General features: G+C 39.6%; 1 protein-coding gene across 4 annotated transcripts in view; it reads left to right on the top strand.

Moving 5' to 3' along the window:
• Hgsnat (heparan-alpha-glucosaminide N-acetyltransferase) overlaps positions 1 to 21,280 on the top strand; it is a 66,374-nt gene that overhangs the window by 32,169 nt on the left and 12,925 nt on the right. For 3 of the 4 annotated variants that reach the window (XM_074054571.1, XM_074054570.1, XM_074054572.1), the window contains 2 exons: positions 128 to 204; positions 2,667 to 2,697. In XM_074054571.1, coding sequence (XP_073910672.1) covers positions 128 to 204; positions 2,667 to 2,697 — 108 coding nt within the window. Of the gene's footprint in view, positions 1 to 127; positions 205 to 2,666; positions 2,698 to 21,176; positions 21,252 to 21,280 lie in introns of those variants that run through there. The other variant, XM_020170106.2, reaches the window with a different exon arrangement.

The raw sequence follows: 21,280 nt of genomic DNA, 5'->3' as shown, positions 1-21,280 counted from the left end.
TGTCATAAACTGTGCTGCAGAATCACGTTATAGTGTGATTTACCTTGTGAGTGTAATGTATGACTTGCAATACAGCCGTTCCTTATCACATTGCAAACTCAAAGAATTCTCTTTATTGGCCTTCCAGGATAGCTCTCATCCTCATGGTCTTTGTTAATTATGGAGGAGGAAAATATTGGTACTTCAAACATTCAAGTTGGAATGGTAAGCTATTTCCTAAAGCTAGCATTGCTCATAGTTCCATTTAGAGAACTGCATATCAAGAGGCTCACTCAACACTCCCTCTAGAAGCTCCATGGCTTTGGTCATCCTCTTCTAGCCACTGAGTCCCTGCCCCCATGGAATGACCTTTAGCCCATTTTGTGAGCCCTTTAGTTTAGTTCTTCCTCTTGTATGCTGTGGATCTATAATGTGTACATGTAGAGTGCTTCACTATAATAACATGAGACTCTGAGGAGTTCTATGAGATTGTGGGATTCAACAGAAGATGTAAAGAATTTGGTTTTAAATGATCCTTGTTATTGTGTGCATATGAACGTCACCATATTTCTTGCAGATTCTGTGTTCTGAAACTTACAGACATTCTTGGGATGCCATAGAACTGGGATTGGGCTGAATAGTGCTGAATAATAGCTATAAATCTTGCTTGGTAGTTGGTTTAAGAGTAGATTTTGTAGGATTCAGAAGAATCATGTTGAATACTTAAATGTTAACAGACCATTAGAAATTCTAGTAGTATTTTGCTCTGGTCAGATCATATCTGTAGAGGACTGGGGAAGGCTTCAGAAAAGGGGCTGTCTGTGATTGTGTTTCACCACTGGTGTCCAGCTCTATGTATTGATTACTGGTGAGGAGTTATGTTGTGGGTTTGCAGATAAGGAAGCTTCACTATTCAGACCTTGAGTCCAGATGTTTACACCTGACCACTATGTTTAAGTGTTTATTTAAAACAAAAGTGATAGTAGGTATAGGTAAGAACTTTCTCAATGAAACCCCAGCAGCACAGCAACTAAGAGATAGCATAGATAAATGGGACCTCATAAAACTAAAAAGCTTCTGTTCATCAAAAGAAATGGTCTCTAAACTGAAGAGAACACCCACAGAGTGGGAGAAAATATTTGCCAATTATACATCAGACAAAGGACTGATAACCAGAATATACAGGGAACTTAAAAAACTAAATTCTCCCAAAACTAATGAACCAATAAAGAAATGGGCACGTGAACTAAACAGAACTTTCTCAAAAGAAGAAATTCAAATGGCCAGAAAACACATGAAAAAATGCTCACCATCTCTAGCAATAAAGGAAATGCAAATTAAAACCACACTGAGATTCCACCTCACCCCTGTTAGAATAGCCATCATCAGCAACACCACCAACAACAGGTGTTGGCGAGGATGCGGGGAAAAAGGAACCCTCTTACACTGTTGGTGGGAATGTAGACTAGTACAACCACTCTGGAAAAAAATTTGGAGGCTACTTAAAAAGCTGGACATCGATCTACCATTTGATCCAGCAATACCACTCTTGGGGATATACCCAAAAGACTGTTACTCCAGAGGCACCTGCACATCCATGTTTATTGCGGCACTATTCACAATAGCCAAGTTATGGAAACAGCCAAGATGCCCCACCACTGACGAATGGATTAAGAAAATGTGGTATCTATACACAATGGAATTTTATGCAGCCATGAAGAAGAACGAAATGTTATCATTCGCTGGTAAATGGATGGAATTGGAGAACATCATTCTGAGTGAGGTTAGCCTGGCCCAAAAGACCAAAAATCGTATGTTCTCCCTCATATGTGGACATTAGATCAAGGGCAAACACAACAAGGGGATTGGACTATGAGCACATGATAAAAGCGAGAGCACACAAGGGAGGGGTGAGGATAGGTAAGACACCTAAAAAACTAGCTAGCATTTGTTGCCCTTAATGCAGAGAAACTAAAGCAGATACCTTAAAGCAACTGAGGCCAATAGGAAAAGGGGAACAGGTACTAGAGAAAAGGTTAGATCAAAAAGAATTAACCTAGAAGGTAACACCCACGCACAGGAAATCAATGTGAGTCAATGCCCTGTATAGCTATCCTTATCTCAACCAGCAAAACCCCTTGTTCCTTCCTATTATTGCTTATACTCTCTCTGCAACAAAATTAGAGATAAGGGCAAAATAGTTTCTGCTGGGTATTGAGGGGTGGGAGTGGGAGGGGGTGGAGTGGGTGGTAAGGGAGGGGGTGGGAGCAGGGGGGAGAAATGAACCAAGCCTTGTATGCACATATGAATAATAAAAGAAAAATGAAAAAAAAATAAAACAAAAGTGATGTATGCTATTTGTATGAAAACACTAGCTTCTCTTTTGCACAGGCAAATATGTTCTATGGTAGACATTCTGCTGCAAAAATAATGAGGATGTGGAGTGCCTGGATAGGGGAGAATAGATTTTTAAATAGCAGTGCTAAGAAAAACCTGTCTGTCCATATATTTTTATTTTGGCTTTCCCAAATGTAGTTATGGTCAGAAACTGCCCCAGGCCAGTGACTGGTTATAGTCTAAAGGGAGTTGTATTTTCTATATGAATATATAATGTTCCATTTTGGATTTGGGAAGTACTTATATTCTAGAATCCTCTTTCTTATTGTTTGTACATGTTTATTCTGCAGGACTAACAGTGGCTGACCTTGTATTTCCGTGGTGAGTTGGCAACCTATCATAAATTCTTCCACAGGTCATCTGCAGTTCTTTGTCTTTGAAATGATGCTGGAGCCCCTCTCTAAAACCAGCCTTGAGCTTGAACCACAGACTGTTGCTGTTATGATGTTCTTCCAAAAAGTTATATTGCTGATAGTTCTTATATATGCATGTTTATGCATATGATTTTTAAAAATTTATTTATTTATTTATTATTAGGACACATTAATTGTACTTATATATGCATCATGTTTATGCATATGATTTTTAAAAATTTATTTATTTATTTATTATTAGGACACATTAATTGTACAAGGGGGTCTCATTATGTTACCCATAGGTGTGTATAATATACTTTAAGCAAGTTCATACCCTCTATCAAGCTCCCTTAACTTCCCTCCCCTCTACCCCCTTTTTTCAAACAATAGTGTGTTCCATTATGCTATCTTCATACTATATGTGTGTGTGTGTGTGCGTGTGTGTGTGTGTGTATATTTCAAACCTGTTCAGTACCCAGTACCTTTTCTTTCTTTCTCCTCCTCTTGCTGATTTTCCACAAACAGTATCTCTTTTGCACTCATCTCCCATTATTATTATTTTATTATTATTATGTTAGGTTTAGATTCCACATATGAGCAAAAACTGTGATATTTGGCTTTTTGAGCTTTGTTTGTCCCATTCAAAATGATGAGCTCCAGTTCCACCCATTTTCCTGCAAATGACATAATTTCACTCTCCTTTATGGCTGAAAAACATTTCTTTGTGTACATATACTACATTTTCTTTATCCATTCAATGGTTGTTGTGTACTTAGGCTGATTCCATAGCTTTGCTATTGTGAAGAGTACTGTGCTAAATGTGGATATGCAGGTATCACTCTTTCTCTTTTTGGTGGTGAGGGATTTGAACTCAGGGCTTTGCGAATGCTAGGCAGGTAGGTGCTTTACCACTTGAGCCATGCTTCTACCCTATGTATCTTTTATATGTTGATTTACATTCCTGAGAGGTACAACAGAGTCAATGGCAGTTCTATTTTTACTTTTTTGATGGCTCTCCACACTGATTTCTGTAGGGGTTATACTAATTTACATTACCACCAACAGTGTGTGAGGTTTCAGTTTCTCCCTCATCCTCACCAGCATTTGTCATTGTTCTTTTTATTTATTTATTTAATTTTTAAAAATTTTTCTTACTGATTTTATTTATTTATTTATTTATTTATTTGTTGTTCATTTATTAACATATACATACATTGTTTGGGTCATTTCTCCACCCTGCCCCCTCCCCCACTTGTCCCCCACCCCCCCTCAGTTCCAGGCAGGTCCCGTTCTGCCCTTATTACTGATTTTGTTGAAGAAAAGACATAAGCATAATAAGGAAGACAAAGCGTTTTTGCTAGCTGAGTTAAGGATAGCTATACAGAGAGATTCCTACTATTGTTTTTGTGTACCCATGTTATGACCCATGTTTTCAACTCTAACTGATCTTTACGTTGGTTCCTGATCCCCTGCTCATGATAACTTGTCATTTTAAGGTTTCTGTATTAGTTCCTTCTGGAGTGGGGACATCAAACACTTTCATGTTTTGGATTTTCTACCTATTCCTATATCTCCTGTATGTGCTCTCCCCTTGTCTAGTGATCCAAGTCCAACCAAATTGCTGCATTTGCCCTAGATCTAAAGTCTGCATATGAGGGAGAACATACAATTTTTGGTTTTCTGAGCCTGGTTGACCTCACTCAGAATGATGCTCTCCAGTTCCATCCATTTACCTGCAAATGATAAGATTTCATTTTTCTTCATGGATGAGTAAAATTCCATTGTGTACAATACCACATTTTCTTGATCCATTCATCAGTAGTGGGGCATCTTGGTTATTTCCATAACTTGGCTATTGTGAATAGCACTGCAATAAACATGCGTGTGACGGTGCCTCTGGAGTAACCTGTGTCACATTCCTTTGCGTATATCCCCAGGAGTGGGATTGCTGAATCATATGGCAGGTTTATGTTTAGAGTTTTAAGAAGTCTCCAATTTTTTTTCCAGAGTGGTTGCACCAGCTTGCATTCCCACCAGCAATATATGAGAGTTCCTTTTTTCCCACATCCTCACCAACACATGTGGTTGGTGGTGTTTTTGATGATGGCTATTCTAACAGCGGTGAGGTGGAATCTTAGTGTGGTTTTGATTTGCCTTTCCTTTATGGCCAGAGATGGTGAGCATTTTTTCATGTGTTTTTTGGCCATTTGAATTTCTTCTTTTGAAAAAGTTCTGTTTAGTTCAGTTGCCCATTTCTTTATTTGTTCATTGATTTTGGGAGTTTAGTTTCTTAAGTTCCCTGTATGTTCTGGTTGTTAGTCCCTTGTCTGAAGTATAATAGGCAAATATTTTCTCCCACTCTGTGGGTGGTCTTTTCAGTTTAGAGACCATTTCTTTTGTTGTGCAGAAACTTTTTAATTTTATGAAGTCCCATTTATTCATCCTTTCTCTTAGTTGCTGGGCTGCTGGGGTTCTATTGAGGAAGTCTTTGCCTATACCTATTTTTTCCAGAGTGTTTCTTGCTTCTTCTTGCAGTAACTTCAGAGTTTCAGGTCTGATATTTAGGTCCTTGATCCACTTTGAGTTGATACTAGTACAGGGTGATAGACATGGATCTAGTTTCAGTTTCTGGCAGACAGGTAACCACTTTCCCAGCAACATTTGTTGAAGAGGCTGTCTTTTCTCCATCGTATATTTTTGGCACCTTTGTCAAAAATGAGGTGGGTATAGTTGTGTGTATTCACATCTGGGTCCTCTGTTCTGTTCCACTGGTCTTCATGTCTGTTTTTGTGCCGGTACCATGCTGTTTTTATTGCTATTGCTTTGTAATATAGTTTGAAGTCAGGTATTGTGATACCTCCAGCATTGCTCTTTTTGCTGAGTATTGCCTTGGCTATTCACGATCTCTTGTGTTTCCAAATGAATTTTAGGGTAGATTTTTCAATCTCTGTGATGAAAGTCATTGGGATTTTGATGGGAATTGCATTAAACATGTAGATTGCTATCGGTAGTGTAGCCATTTTTAATATGTTGATTCTACTGATCCATGAGCACAGGAGATCTTTCCATCTTCTGTAGTCTTCCTCAGTCTCTTTCTTCAGGAGTTTGTAATTCTCCTGGTAGAGGTCATTCACATCCTTTGTTAAATTTACTCCTAGGTATTTGATTTTTTTTGAGGCTATTGTGAATGGAATTGTTTCCATGTATTCCTTTCTAGTTTGTTCATTGTTGGTATATAGAAAAGGTAATGATTTTTGTAGGTTAATTTTTTTTTCTCATGTCCATAGAGCAAAGTTTAATGGCAGGCCCAAACTGCCAGACTGGCCGGGGAAAAGATGGCACAGCCCTGAGCCTGGGCAAGCAGTGGCTTTTATAGAAGGGGGAGGGTAAGGAAGTTAGCGCATGCGCAGTAGTCTCTGGTAGGGGTGGGGCTGTCTTAGAGCATGGGAATTTGTTTAAGGGCGGGGCTGCCATTTTGGCTGATTCATAAAATGGTGACATTATTGTTCTATCATTCCCCCATTTTTTGTTTAATAATAATGAGGGTAGGGGCTGAGGATCAGGAATTGGGGTGAAGCATCGGTCTCTTTAGCTGCTTCCTGTGGCAGGGGGCATTTGTATGGGGCAGGATCCTCAGGCTCCTGTGTCCTGTTGGGGGCCCTCATAGCAGTCCTCTGGACGGTTTTGGAGAGGTTGGTATCCCTGGACGTACAACTGGTTAAACTTTTGATTAGCAATAGCAGACATGTAGTATGATACAAAGGAGGAAGCTTAAGAATAGGAGAGCAAGAAACATAGACATTAGGATGGACATTGGCCAGGAGAACCACTGTGAAATGTTGTTCCCTGGACAATTTCAAGAGTCCTCCAGTCCCTTCTCCATTTTTCTAATTGTTTCTTGAGAGGTGCTGCCATTGGGGGAACCCATTGAGCTTGACAGCAGTGGATATTGTGAGAATGACAAGATGAGGGCTGGTCCATTGAAGTCCCAATGGAGAGGATAGAAGATCCTTTTTGGAAAACAAGATTTCCTGGTTTAACAGAAATTGTTATAGGGTGGGACAGGATCTGGTTTGCATGCTCTCTGAGAAGTTCCCTGAGAAGGCAGGTAGTCAGCCAGAGGAACAGAGTCTGTTGGAGGCAAGTTTTCTATGAGAAATGGGTGGCCATACATTATTTAAGACCCAAATAGGAATATTAGGAGGAGCATAAAAAGGTTTCTGCTCAGAGACTGCATACCTAGGGATCTAAATTCTGCAAAATCCTGTAACTGCCAGGAAAGCTGTAAGCTGTCTTATGGTATGGGGGTTGGGAAATGGAAGATTGGGTTGATGCATTTATGACTCAGGGAGTGAGTCTATTCCTTTAAGGCCACACCTAGGTAGGTGACCTGTTGGAGGCAGGGGCTGTCAGGATTTAAATGTAGCACTCTTGGATAAAAGAGAGCTTTAGCTCATTATTTTATATAAATTGACACTTTTTACTTTGTAAATGTTTGTACCATATTTAGATAAAGTATAACATAACACTGTTACAAGGTGGTCATTTAAGACACATATGCAAATATGTAAATGAACTCTGATTTAGTAGTACTTAAAGCTTGGCAAGATCAGCAGAAAACACAAATAATTTCTTTGATAAAATCTTTCTCTGTAATGGTTTTTTGTAGATGTTACTCAGAGCAGAACAATACTAAGATAACCTTGTTATTTTATAGACATATAGGATTTGATTTTAGTTTGACATGACCCTAAAAATCTTTTAGGCAACTCTTAGATTATACTCAACTTTAACTTTATCACATACCGAACTTTTTATTATACACTTTTAAAACTTACTTAGACCTTTATATAATATACTAAACCCTTTGATGGTTTGTCTTTATCCTATTTGAAACAATCTTTAGGATAAACCCTTTTTTTTTTTTTTTTTTTTTTTAGGATAAACCCTTTTTTACAAAATCCTTTTTCATCCAAAACCATTTCTTTTTCCTTTAACTTCTCAAAAAATACATTTATTACCTATCTATATCCTTTCCAGTTGTTTACTTTGTAACTTGTATTTTAAAATTAACTTTTATAAGAATTTTAAATTTATTACAGGGACTGAAGCAACTAATTAGTAGTCCTTGTTGTTTTAAGGAATTTATGATATGAATAAGGCCTCATTTTCCCTCAAGCTTGAGGGCATATTGTTTTGGGTGTGGAAACTGTGAGGGATTTTTGAGTTTTATTTGAATAGGGAGGACCGTCCTGGCCCACTCTATACTCATCTCATCAGTCCACACTGTGGAATCTCTTTGTTCTTGAAGGAGGGGGCAGCAGAGATAGCTGCCTGGTGGGAGGAGAGCTTGAGCTTTTAATTGAGATAGTAAATCCCATCCTAGCAGGGACACTGGAGTTTTAGGTACTATGAAGAAAGAGTGACAGAAGAAGAGGTCTCCCCAAGAGCAGGCCAGAGGCCAGGTAAACTAGCACTCTAGGGGCTTGCCAGATTTGCCCCAAATGATAACTTTTGTCATTGGACCAGGGACCAGGAGAAAAAGATAAAACAGAGAAACGGGCTCCACTGTCTAGGAGGAAAATGACCTTTTTTCTGCAATTATGGCTCCTCAACATTGATGCCAAGAAGTGGAGTGTGGCCAGGAGGCTGGGACCCATCAATCCATAGGAGGTGGCACCTTGCCTTCCATCTGGTGACAGGGGCACTTAGACCTCCAGTGGTTACCCTTGCAGAGAGGGCAGGGTCCCATTTGGGGGTGGGGCTGTCTCCTGGGCTGTCCCCCCTTAAGCATTCTCTACAGAAGTGCCCCTCCCGTCCACCATGGTAGCAAGTTCAGGATGCAGGCCTCAGTTGGGTGGGACCCTCTCTGAGAGCAGCAATGAGGCCATGGTGTCTCTTACCTTTTTCGCTCCTGTTAGTAAGGTCCTGGACATACAGACATAGCTATAAATCCAGACATGGCTAGCTGTATTACTTGGTTCAATGACTTTTTCCCTTCAGCCACAGTCTGAGTTTTTACGAATATCTGGGGATGACTGTTAGAAATTTATCTTTGAGGAGAAACTTTCTCACCTGTGACTCTGGGTCCACTGTGGTATGCTTTTTGATAGCTTCCTTAAGATGCTGTAGAAAGGTAAGAGTATTTTTTTTTTTAGGTTGTTGCTGTAAAGTAAAGTTGTTATTTTACATTGACACCTGACACTCTGGAGAGCAGGTCTCTGAACTGTTCTGGGCCTCAGTTTCCTCACTTGAAGAATGAGGGATCTGGTCTAGGTTAAACTATGTTTTTCCACTATGAGATGGCTGAAGTGACATTAATGCCACTTATCTTCCTTACCATTTTTTTTGATTTAGTAATGCTGGGGAATTGAACCCAGGGCTTTGTACTTGCTGGGCAATCATTTTTTCATTGAGCTATGTCTTTATCCATATATATATATATTTTCCTTTTATAGGAAAGCTCTAATTGGAGTATGGTATTGTAATTTAAGGAACCCTGTGAAGGCCACTTCTCCTGGTTACTCAAGGCATGTTGAGGCCAGGCCTCAGTACAAAGCTTCTAACATTGACCAGCCAGAAGACTGGAAGGTGCAGGTCCCATCTAGAAAGAACAAAACACTAGGATCCCATCTTTTAGCTAACAGCAGGCAGCCTTTTTAATAAAGACTACTTTTAACAAAGGATAAATCATCTGTAAAGTTAGAGAAGGGCATTTAGAGGGAATTTCAGGCCAATAACAGTATATACAGAACAACTAGTGTTAATATTTGGAGGGAACAATTTATGTTGAGGCCAAAGGCATAGAAAATTCTAAATGAGAAGTTTAGAGACCACAGTAATGTCTATTTTGTTATTTCCGGAACTATAACCTTGAGTTAACAATTGGCTTACAAGGGCTGGGTCTGATGCCCTGAGGTGTGAGGTGGGGCTAGGAGCAGGACTTGTGCAAGGCGCCACTCCCTCCACACATACCTGGGACAAATGGCCCTGACTGCCTAGGCCTGATCCTGCAGCCTGTTATCCCTCCCTCCTTCCTGTGTATTCTGTGCACGTTTATTCTAGGGGAAGTGGCGGCAGGCTGCAGCCATCTCCACGAGTGGCTGACAGCCCATGATGTGTTGGGTCCTCTCTGGATTTTCTTAGCTATGGCAGGCATTTTTGCTGTGTCCAAGAGCCAGCATCCTGTGCACAAGTGTGCCTGTTTGCTTTCCCTCCTCCCCTTGTGGGGGCGGAGTTACGGCATGAGCGTGGCAGCCGCAGGTTTTTGTAAGTGCTTTTTGTAAAGCAGCTGACTTAAAATTACTTTAGACTGAGAAGCTTGGCAAACTAGTTGGAATAACTTAAGTCATAAGGTACCATGCTATGGGTTTTTCATGGGAGGCAGGGTCCTAGTAAGCCCAGGGAGGGGAAAGCAGACAGAGGCAAAGGACATGTGGTGAGACCATGGAGGAAGCAGAAAAGGTGTGCTGACATCTTAGGTAAGGGAGGGAAAGGCAGAGCCTGGAGGCATGACACATGCCTATGGGATTAGCCATCACCTGTGTCTCTAGGTCACTCCCATTGACTGGTACTGGCATGCTTTCAGCAAAACAAAACCTCCACTCTCTGGTTGCTGTCTCAGAAAAAAGGGACATTAGATGGGCGGGGGGAAGAGAAGCAGTCATCAGATGACATAATCAAACAGGACTCTGCCAGTGTAGTATGAGGCATAACCCAAATAAATCTGGGGCTTGGTCTCAGCCCACAGGAAGGGAGCATGAGCTCTCCCAGAGCTGTAATTGCCTTGAGGCCAGAGTTGGCAAGGAATGGCTTGCTTAACTCCTTGATGGGGCAAGTTTTTCAGGAAGATGGGAGGAGATAGGTATGGTAAGCAGTGCAAGAAGTCTGTTTAAATGGGGAAGGAGGAGATTTGGGAGAGGAATTGGTTCATTTAGAAACTGGTTTACAGGCTAATAGAATCTGCGCAGGGGAACAGAAAGTACAGAGGGAGGGTTTGATGCAGAGATAGGGAAAGGATTGGACATAGGAAAGTTCCTTCCATTTACCCGCACACTCACAGGGATTGTGTAAATACCTTAAAATATTGGGATTGAAAGTGCCATTAAGTGGCCATTTGGAGGCATTGTGCAATGGATATTGGGGCCAGGCCAGATTACAGAGAAAAATGAGCTTTCGTGGCTTAAGATCAGGCGTTAGGTGGAAGGGCCCAAGGTTGGTCAGGAGACATCCCAGTGCGGAGTCTGAAGGAATTTGGGACGGTCCAACTCCCATGGTGAAGGCCTGACCTGAAGAGAGATATGGCAGGTATCCCGAAAATATCAGGTCCTCAGGAGAGAGAAATGTGGAACACAATGCCCAGAGGGAACGTCTTCACCACAGGGGTGTTCACAGTCCCTAGTGGGGAACCCAGTTCCCAGAGACAGAGTGAGCTGTGACCTAGCGCTAGGGTTTTTGAGGAAATGAGAGAGAGAGACCACAGCTCAGCATGCGAGGAGGACTCACCAAGGGAGAGAGGACCTTGAGAGAAGATTGGCCAGTGGTGGATGGCAGTTGGAGGAGCGCTGGGGTGGAGGAACTTCCCTGTGAGCTAGTGAGAAGGTGGCATTTTTTAGGATAAGGGATCCTGGTAAAGCAGCTCAGATCCCGGAGGAAGGAAGTGGGAATTGAGAGACAGAGAGAGAGAGAGAGAGAGAGAGAGAGCGCACGAATGAGTGCAGGATGGGGTGGGGGAGGCCGGGAGAGCAAAGTCAGTGCCAGGAACTCAGACTGATCCCAGGTTTTGACACCAAATGTTAGGAAAAACGCCGCTCACAAAGAAAGCTCACAAGAAAAGTCTCACGTCCATAGAGCAAAGTTTAATGGCAGGCCCAAACTGCCAGGCTGGCTGGGGAAAAGATGGTGCAGTCTTGTAGGTTAATTTGTATCCTGCCACCTTACTGTAGCTGTTTATGGTGTCTAAGAGTTTTTGGGTAGAGTTTTTTGGGTCTTTAAGGTATAGAATCATATTGTCTGAAAATAAGGATATTTTGATAGTTTCTTTACCTATTTGTATTCCTTTTATTTCTTCTTCTTGCCTAATTGCTCTGGCTAGAAATTCCAGGACTATGTTGAATAGGAGTGGGGATAGTGGGCACCCTTGTCTTGTTCTTGATTTTAGGGGGAATGGTTTCAGTTTTTCACCGTTAAGTATGATGTTGGCTGTAGGTTTGTCATATATAGACTTTACAATGTTGAGGTACATGCCTTCTGGTCCTAGTTTTCTTAGAGCTTTTATCATGAAGTGGTGCTGGATCTTGTCGAAGGCTTTTTCTGCATCTATTGAGATGATCAAGTGGTTTTTGTCTTTGCTTCTATTGATGTGGTGTATTACATTTATAGATTTGTGTATGTTGAACCACCCCTGCATTCCTGGGATGAAGCCAACTTGGTAGTGGTGAATGATCTTTCTGATGTGTTGTTGGATTTGGTTTGCCATTATTTTATTGAGGATTTTTGGATTGATATTCATTAGGGAAATTGGCCTGTAGTTCTCCTTTTTGGAGGTGTCTTTATCGGGTTTTGGGATGAGAGTAATACTGGCTTCATAAAATGAGTTATGCAGTGTTCCTTCTCTTTCTATTACGTAGAACAGTTTAAGGAGAGTTGGTATTAGTTCTTCTTTAAATGTATGATAGAATTCAGCAGTGAATCCATCAGGTCCTGGACTTTTCTTTTTTTTGGAGGCTCTTGATGACAGCTTCAATCTCTTTTTGTTTTATAGATCTATTCAGGTGATTAATATCCTCTTGGTTCAGTTTTGGGTGATTGTAAGTTTCTAGGAATCTGTCCATTTCTTCAAGATTTTCAAATTTATTAGAGTATAGGCTCTCAATATAGTCTCTGATGATTACCTTTATTTCTGTGGTGTTTGTTTTTATCTCTCCTTTTGAATTTCTGATTTTACTGATTTTGGTGTTCTTCTCTCCTCATTTTAGTAAGGTTTGCCAGGAGTCTGTCAATCTTATTTATTTTTTCAAAGAACCAGCTTTTTGTTTCATTGATTCTTTGTATGGTTTTTTTTTGTTTCTATTTCATTGATTGCAGCCCTTATCTTAATTATTTCTTTCCTTCTGCTTGTTTTGGGATTTTTCTTGTCTTGTTTTTCTAGGAGTTTCAGCTGTATATTAGGTCATTGATTTGAGATCTTTCTGTCTTTTTAATATATGCACTCATGGCTATAAACTTTCCTCTTAGGACTTCCTTTGCTTTGTCCCATAGGTTCTGGTGCATTGTGTTTTCATTTTCATTAACTTCCAGGAACGTTTTAATTTCCTCTTTTATTTCATCAGTGACCCATTCATTGTTGAGTAATGTGTTGTTCAGCTTCCAATTGTTTGTGTGATTTCTAGTTTTAATGCATTGTGGTCGGACAGAATGTATGGGATTATTTCTACTTTCTTATATTTGCTGAGGCTTGCTTTCTGCCCTAAGATATGATCAAGTCTGGAAAAGGTTCCATGGGCTGCTGAGAAGAATGTATATTGTGCAGAATTTGGATGAAATATTCTGTAGACATCAGCTAGGTGCATTTCATCTATGGTGTGATTTAGTTCTAGGATTTCTTTATTGATTTTTTGTTTGGATGACCTATCTATTGGTGATAGGGGGTATTAAGGTCTCCCACTACTACTGGGTGGACTCTATATTTGCTTTTAGGTCCTTCAGAATATGTGTGATGAAATTGGGTGCTTTGACATTGGGTACATATAGGTTGATAATTGTTATTTCCTTTTGGTGTATTTCCCCTTTTGTTATTATGGAGTGTCCTTCTTTATCTCTTTTGATCAAAGTAGGTTTGAAGTCTACTTTGTCTGAGATAAGAATTGCTATCCTTGCCTGTTTTTGGGGACTACTGGCTTGGTAAATCTTCTTCCAACCTTTCACTCTCAGCCAGTGCTTATTTCTGTCGATGAGGTGGGTCTCCTGTAGGCAGCAGATTGTTGGATCTTCCTTTTTAATCCAGTTTGCCGATTGGTTTCTTTTGATGGGGGAATTTAGTCCATTAACATTCAGTGTTAGTATTGATATATATGTGATGTTCCCTGTCATGTAGTTGTCTTTGTTGACTAGGGTTTGATTGTATGCAGCTGAATCAGTGTTACTCTACTTTCATGCCTTTTCTTCTCCTGTGGTTTGGTATTGCCTGCCCTTTCATGGTTTTGTTTCATTTCGTATTCTGTGTGCAGAATTCCTTGGAACTTCTTCTGTAGTGGTTGTTTGGTGGTCATATATTGTTTTAGTTTCTGCTTATCATGGAATACTTTTATTGTTCCGTCTATTTTGTATGATAGTTTTGCTGGGTAGAGTATCCTAGGGTTGAAGTTATTTTCATTCAGTGCTTGGAAGACCTCACTCCATGCTCTTCTTGTTTTTCATGTTTCCATTGAGAAGTGTGCTGTGATTTTGATGGGTTTACCTTTGTATGTTATTTGTTTTTTGTCTCTTACAGCTTTCAATATTCTTTCTCTAGTGTCTGTACTTGTTGTTTTAATGATAATATGTCATAGGTAGTTCTATTTTGGTCAGGTCTGTTCGGTGTCCTGGAGGCTTCCTGTACCTGAATGGGCATAGTTTTCTCTAGATTTGGGAAATTTTCTGTTATTATTTTGTTGACTATGCTACAAATTCCTTTTGCTTGCATCTCTTCTCCTTCTTCAATGCTCATGATTTTCAGGTTTGGTCTTTTGATGGAGTCAGTGAGTTCTTGCATTTTTTTTTCTTTTCACAGGTCTTGAGTTGTTTAACTAACAGTTCTTCAGTTTTTCCGTTAATTGCCATTTCATCTTCAAGTTCTGAGATTCTGTCTTCTGTTTGTTCTATTCTGCTGGAATGGTCTTCCATTTTGTTTTGTATTTCTGTTTTATTCTTTTTTCTGAGGTTTTCTATATCATGGGTTACTTCTACTTTAATATTGTCAATTTTTGCCCTTAATTTGTTTATCTCTCTGTTTATGGTGGTCTCAGTTTCAGTTTGGCATTTATTTATGGCCTCTATGATTTCATTTATTTGTTTCTGGGTTTTCTAATATTCTTTATTTTTGTTGTCTTGGAATTTCTTGAGTGCCTCCTGTACATTTTGTTTGACCATGTGTAGTAACATCTCTATGAAATTCTCATTAATTACCTATAGGATTTCTTCTTTCAGGATGTTCTTGTGGGCTTCGTTGGGTTCCTTGGTATAGTTGTCTTTGTTTTTTGGAGTCTGGATCTGGGTATCCATTTTCTTCATTTCGCTCTACATCCTGTACTACTTTATTTTTTGGGGGAGAATGGTTTCCTTCCCTTTTTCTTCTTCCCATATTTCCAGTAGGTAACGTTTCTATCCCTGGACTATGTATAATTTAGTATTAGCTGGGTAACAATATTAATATTAACAAAACCAAGAAAGAAGGATAAAAAAGAGAGAGAGAGATGGAAAGATAAAAGGAATAGAGAGGAATAGAGAAAAAAAATGTGAGAGATGGTGAATGATCAAACAGCAAACCAGGCAGCAAATCCCTCAAAGAAGGGAAAAAAAAAATCACCAGTTCTGGAATAGTGGAATTGCAATCTTAGTTGTTCTGATGTTAGTTCTTTAGCATCCAGACCAGTCTGTGTGTGTCTCTTAGGTAGGTTTGGAGCCTTCCTGTGGCGAGTGGCTGGTGGGTGGGGTCCCATGGGCCTATGGGTGGAAGCCTTTAGCTGAGGTGAAATAGCAGAATTTGAAGCGTTGGCATGGTGTGCCTGAAGGGCACAGGCTGGCAGAGTGGAGATCCTGTGTGTCTGTGAATCCCCAGCTTGACAGGCCCGGCGGGGTGGGGGTGGGGGTGGGGGAGGGGGAGGGGGGGCGTGATCTAGCAGAATGGAGATCGTGCGTGTGTGGGTTCCCGGCTTGGCAGGCTTTAGTAGCACAGGCTTGCGGAGTGGACATTGTGCAGGCCTGTGCAGGCCTGGAGGGCACAGCCCAGTGGAACCGAGATTGTGCATGTGTGTATTTCAGGTGTGGCAGTTCTTGTGGGCATGTCCCGGCAAAGCAGAGATCATGCAGGCCTGTGCAGGCCTTGGGGTCATGGCCCAGCGGAATGGAGATTGTGCGTGTATGTATCTCAGGCATGGCAGGCCATGAGGGCGTGGCTTGGCAGAGCAGAGATTGTGCAGGGCTGTGCAGGCCTGGGGGGCATGGCCTGGCGGAGATTGTGAATGTCTGTGGATCCCTGGCCTTCAGGGCTTGTCCAAGGGAGATCCTGTAGGTCTGAAGGGTGGGAGTTTGGGGTAGTGCAGCCCTGGTGGGGCAAAGGAGCAGGGCTGGAGGATTGGAGATACCATGGTGTGCAGAGCAGCAGCTCCGTGGGCCTATGGGGTGTGGCTTGGCGTGCAGCCCTGGGTATTCTTTTAGTATATGGTGGCGTAGAGAGGCCTTCCATGAGCTAGGGGTTCAGAGTGCTGATATTTCAGCTCTCCCTAGTGCTTTACCTCAGTCAAGTGTGTCTCCAGCTTCTTATCAAAGTCCCTGGATCACAGAGGTCAGAAGCTCTGTAGCTGTGTTTCGGTTGCCATCTTGAATCTCCTCCTATTTATTTATTTTTGATGAGTACCATTTTGACAGGGGTAAGATAGAATCTCAGTGTTGTTTTGATTTGCATTTCCTTTATGGTTAAAAGATGTTGAACATTTCTTTAGGTATTCATTAACCATTTGTACTTCTGAGAACTGTTCAGTTTATTTGCCCATTTGTTAATTGGATTATTTATTCTTTTGATCTTTTGTTTAATATTTTTGAATGCTTTATATACTGTGGATATTAATCCTTTACCTGATGAATAGCTGGCAAAGATTCTCTCTCACTCTGTAGGCTTTCTACTGATTCTGGCAATTGTTTCTTTTGGCTGTACAGAAGCTTTTTAATTTTTTGAAATCCCATTTGTCAATTCTTGCTCTTATTTTCCTGATGCAGTTGATATCCTATTCAGAAAATAGTTGCCTATGCCTATAACTTTCAATGTTTTCCTGTAGTAGTGTCAAGGTTTTAGGCCTTACATTGAGATCTTTGATCAAATTTGAATTGATGTTTTCATAGGGTGAGAGATAGGGTTCTAGTTTCAGTTGATGACCAGTTTTCTTAGCACCATTCGCAATACCTCTAGTGTTGCTTGTTTTGCTCAGGATTACTCTTGGATTTCCATATGAATTTTTTTAGAATTGATTCTTCTATTTCTATGAAGAATGACATTGGGATTTGATGGAAATTGTGTTGAATCTGTGGATTGCTTTTATAGTATAGCAATTTTCATACTATTAAATTGGCCAAATCATGAACATGGGAGGTCTTTCCATCTTTTTCATCTTTGATTTCTTTCTTCAGTGTTTTGTAGGGTTTTTTGTAGAGTGCTTTTACCTCCTTAGTTAAATTTAGTATTAGGTATCTTTTTTGGGGGGGTGGGGAGGGAGTATTGTGAATAGAATTGTTTTCTTTTTCCTTTTCTCAGTCTGTTCATTTTTGGCATATAGAAAAGGTACTTTGTATCCTGCTACATTATCAGATCTAAGAGGTTTTTTTTTTTTTTTTTTTTTTTTTGGAGTCTTTAGGATGTTTTAAGTATTCGATCATAATATCATCTAAAATAGGGATAATTTGACTTTTTTCTTTTCTATTTGAATTCCTTTTGTTTCTTATTCCTTTGGCTAGGAATTCCAGCACTATATTGAATAAGTATGGGGAGAGAGGACACCCTTATCTCATTCCTGATTTTAAAGGAAATTATTTCAGTTTTCCCCATTGGTATGGTGTTGGTTCTAGTTTTGTTATATCAGCCTTTGTCATGAAAGAATGTTGAATTTTGTCAAAGGCATTTTCTGTATTTTTCAGGTCATGTGGTTTTCATCATTGATTCTGCCTATATGCCATGTTTTGTTTGATTTGTGTATGTTCAACCATCATAGAGCCCTGGAAAGAAACCAAATTGATCATGGTTATGATTTTTTAAATACGTTCTTAAATTTGGTTTGTAGGTTTTTTTTTTCCTTTTTCTTTTCTTTTTTCTTTTTATTTTTTCAGTACTTGGGTTTAAACTGGACTTTGCTCTTGGCCAGGCAGGTGCTATACCACTTCAGCCATGCCTCTAGCCCTTTTTGCTTTAAGTGTTTTTTTTTTTTCCTACAGTATTGGGACTTGAACTCAGATTCTACCACTTGAGCCATTCTGCCAGCTCAAAGTGTTTTTTTTTGTTGTTGTTGGTAGGACTGGGGTTTGCACTGAGGGCTTTGGGCTTATAAAGCAGGCACTCTACTGTTTGAGCCACACTTCCAATATGGTATCACATTTATGCTCTGGCTGGTCTGGACCATGATCCTTCTATTTATACTTCCTGCATAGCTGGGATGACAGGTATGTGCCACCACGCCCAGCTTTTTATTGGTTGAGAGGGAGTTGCATGAACTTTTGCCTGGACTGGCATCAAGCTGTGATTCTCTGGTTCTCAGGGTTTGATTTAATCCTGAGTAGCTAGGATTATAGGCATGAGCCATTGTGCCTTGCTTTGCAAGTGTTTTATTGAGAACTTTTACATCTATGTTCATTAAGACAGTTGGTCTGTAATTTTCTTTTTTTTGGTATCTTCCAATTTTGGCATTAGTGCTGTATAGAATGAGTTTGGTAGCATTTCTTCTCTTTCTATTTCATGGAATAATTTGGGGAATATTGGTGTTAGTTCTTCTTAAAGGTCTGGCTGAATTTGGCAGTGAATCCATCCAGTCCTATGTTCTTCTTTCTCAGTTGATTTTTTAGTATTAATTGACTCTTATAGCAATAAGATAGAATAAGTATGTTATAGATCTGTTTAAGTGATTTTTATCCTCTTGGTTCAATTTTTGTAGTTAAAATAAATCTAGAACTGACTGTGTCCATTTCTTGTAGATTTTCCAGCTAATTAGAATATAAGTTTTGAAGTATTTCCTCGTGATATTCTGGATTTCATTGCTATTTGTTGTGACATCCCCCTTTTCACTCTAATTTTATTAATTTGGGTCTTCCTTCATTTGGTTATTTGACTAAGGATTTATCAGTCTTGTTTATCTTTTCAAAGAACCAACTTTTTGTTTCATAATTTTTTGTTTTTCTTTTAAAGTGTCTATTTCATTAATGGAGACTAAGGCAGAACCTAATATTTATTATTGTTTTTTCATCTACTAATTTTGGGTTTGGTTTCTTCTTGTGTCCCCCGCCCCCCACCTTTAGGAGCATGGGTTGCATCTTTAGGTAATTTATTTGAGATTCCTCTGTTTTTGGATACAGGTGCTCATAACAATAACTTTCCTCTTACCTCTGCCTTTCCTATATCCTAAAGTTTCTGGTATGTTGTGTTTTATTTTCATTAGCTTCTAGGAATGTTTTTCTTTTCTCTCCCTTATTTCTTTGATGATACCTGGTCATTCAACAGTGAATTGTTTAGTCTCCATGTGTTTGAATATTTTGTTTGTCTCTTTTCTTTGAATTCCTAATTTTATTCCTTTGATGTCTCATAGAACACAAAGAATTATTTAAATGTTCTTGTGTTTGTTAAGACTTGCTTTATGTCCTAAAATGTGATCTATTTGGAGAAAATTCCAGAAGAAAAACGTGTATCATGAAAATGCTGGATGGAATATTATGTAAATGTCTGTTAAGTCCATTTGCTGTATAGTGTCATTTAATTCTGAAAATTTCTTTTTTGATTCTTTTGTCTGGATGACTTATCAACTGGTGAGAGTAGGGTATTGAAATATCACATTATTATTTTGTTGGGTCTATCTGTGCTTCTCTGTTCAGTAGTGTTTATGAAATTGGGTGCACTGGCATTCGGAGCATATCTGTCAACATTTGTTATTTCCTTTTAGTGGATTGTTCCCTTTTTAAATATGAAGTGACCTTCTTTGTGTGTTTGAACTAATTTTTGTTTGAAGTCTGTTTTGTAAAATATGAATATAGTTATTTTTGCTTGCTTTTGGGATTTATTTGCTTGGAAAATGTTTTTCCTTTCTTTCACTCTAACCATTGTTTGTGTTTGTTAGTGAGATGCATTTCTTGTATGCAACAACAGGTCAGGTTTTGTTTTTTAAATCTAACCTGCCCTTCTATTTCTTTTTTTTCTGTCTTTTTTGGGGGGCCGGTGTGGGACTGGGGTTTGAACTCAGGGCTTTGAACTTGCAAAACTGGCACTTCTTGACTGCTTGAGCCATCATCTGGTACATTTTGTTCTGGTTACTTTGGAGATGGGGTCTGTTTGCCCAGGCTGGCTTCAAACTATAATTCTCCTAATTTCAGCCTCCCAAGTAGCTAGGATTACAGATGTGAGTCACTGGTGCCCAGCTCTATTCTGTCTTTTGATTGTAGAACTGAGACCATAGTGTGCAGTAGTTCCTATCATTTTGTTGTTTTTTGATGTTTGCTTCTTCTCTAATTCTCATTTGCTAATCTACTTGTCTGGTGGGATTTATTCTTTCCTGTGTTTTCTGGTTATGTTTGTCCTCCTCTTCTGTGCTTAGGATTCCTTTAAGTATCTCCTGCAGTGCTGGTTTAGTAGTCATAAATTCCTTTAATTTTTTTTAATCATGAAAGGTCTTTATTTCTACTTCAATTATGAAGGATAGCTTTCCTAGATACTTTAATCTAGGTTAACAACTATTTTCTTTCAGGGCTTGGAATACACCATTGCATGCCCTCATATTTTCCTGTTGAAAAATCTGCTGATATTGTGATAGGTTTGGTTTTATATATGACTTGCTGCTTATCTGTTGCAGCTTTCAGTACTACTTCTTCTGAATATTTAGTGTCTAGCTATAATATGTCTAGGGGTTTCTTTTCTCATCTTGCCTGTTTGGTGTTCTGAAAACCTCCTGTATTGGATCACCCTCCTGAAGATTGAGGGAGTTTTCTGCTATTATTTTATTGAATATGTTATCTATATCTTTAATTTAGACCTCTTTTCCTCCTCCTCCTCTTCCTTCTTCTATACATATGATTTGTAATTTTGGGGTGTGTGTGTTTTACTGTGGTCTGAATCAGTAACTCAGTGCCTCATGCTTCCTAGGCAGGTGCTCTACCACTTAAGCAATGACTTAAAAAAAGATTTTATTAGCATATAATAGTTGTACAGGGGGATACATTGTGATATTTACATATGTGTTTAAAATATATCTTAGTTGGATTATTTAGAACAATTTCAACAAGTTTCATTCTTCTATTTTCATAGCTGGTTACAAAACATACATCTACAATATATGCTCTCATTCTTTGTGCTCACTGATTCCCCACTGGTATCCACCCCCACAGAAGATTTATTTTTCCTCCCGGTCCTTTTTTGGTGGTTTTGGGGTTTGAACTCAGGGCCTACACCTACAGCCATTCCACCAGCCCTTTATTTGTGATTTTTTTTCAAAATAGGGTCTCATGAACTATTTTGCCTGGGCTGGCTTCAAACTGTGATCATCCTGATCTCTGCCTCTTGAGTAGCTAGGATTGCAGGTATGTGTCACCAGTGCCTGACCCTTCAG

This window comes from Castor canadensis, chromosome 14, assembly GCF_047511655.1.
Source record: "Castor canadensis chromosome 14, mCasCan1.hap1v2, whole genome shotgun sequence".
NCBI classification, from domain to species: Eukaryota; Metazoa; Chordata; class Mammalia; order Rodentia; family Castoridae; genus Castor; species Castor canadensis.
This window is presented reverse-complemented; position numbering and strand designations above follow the sequence as displayed.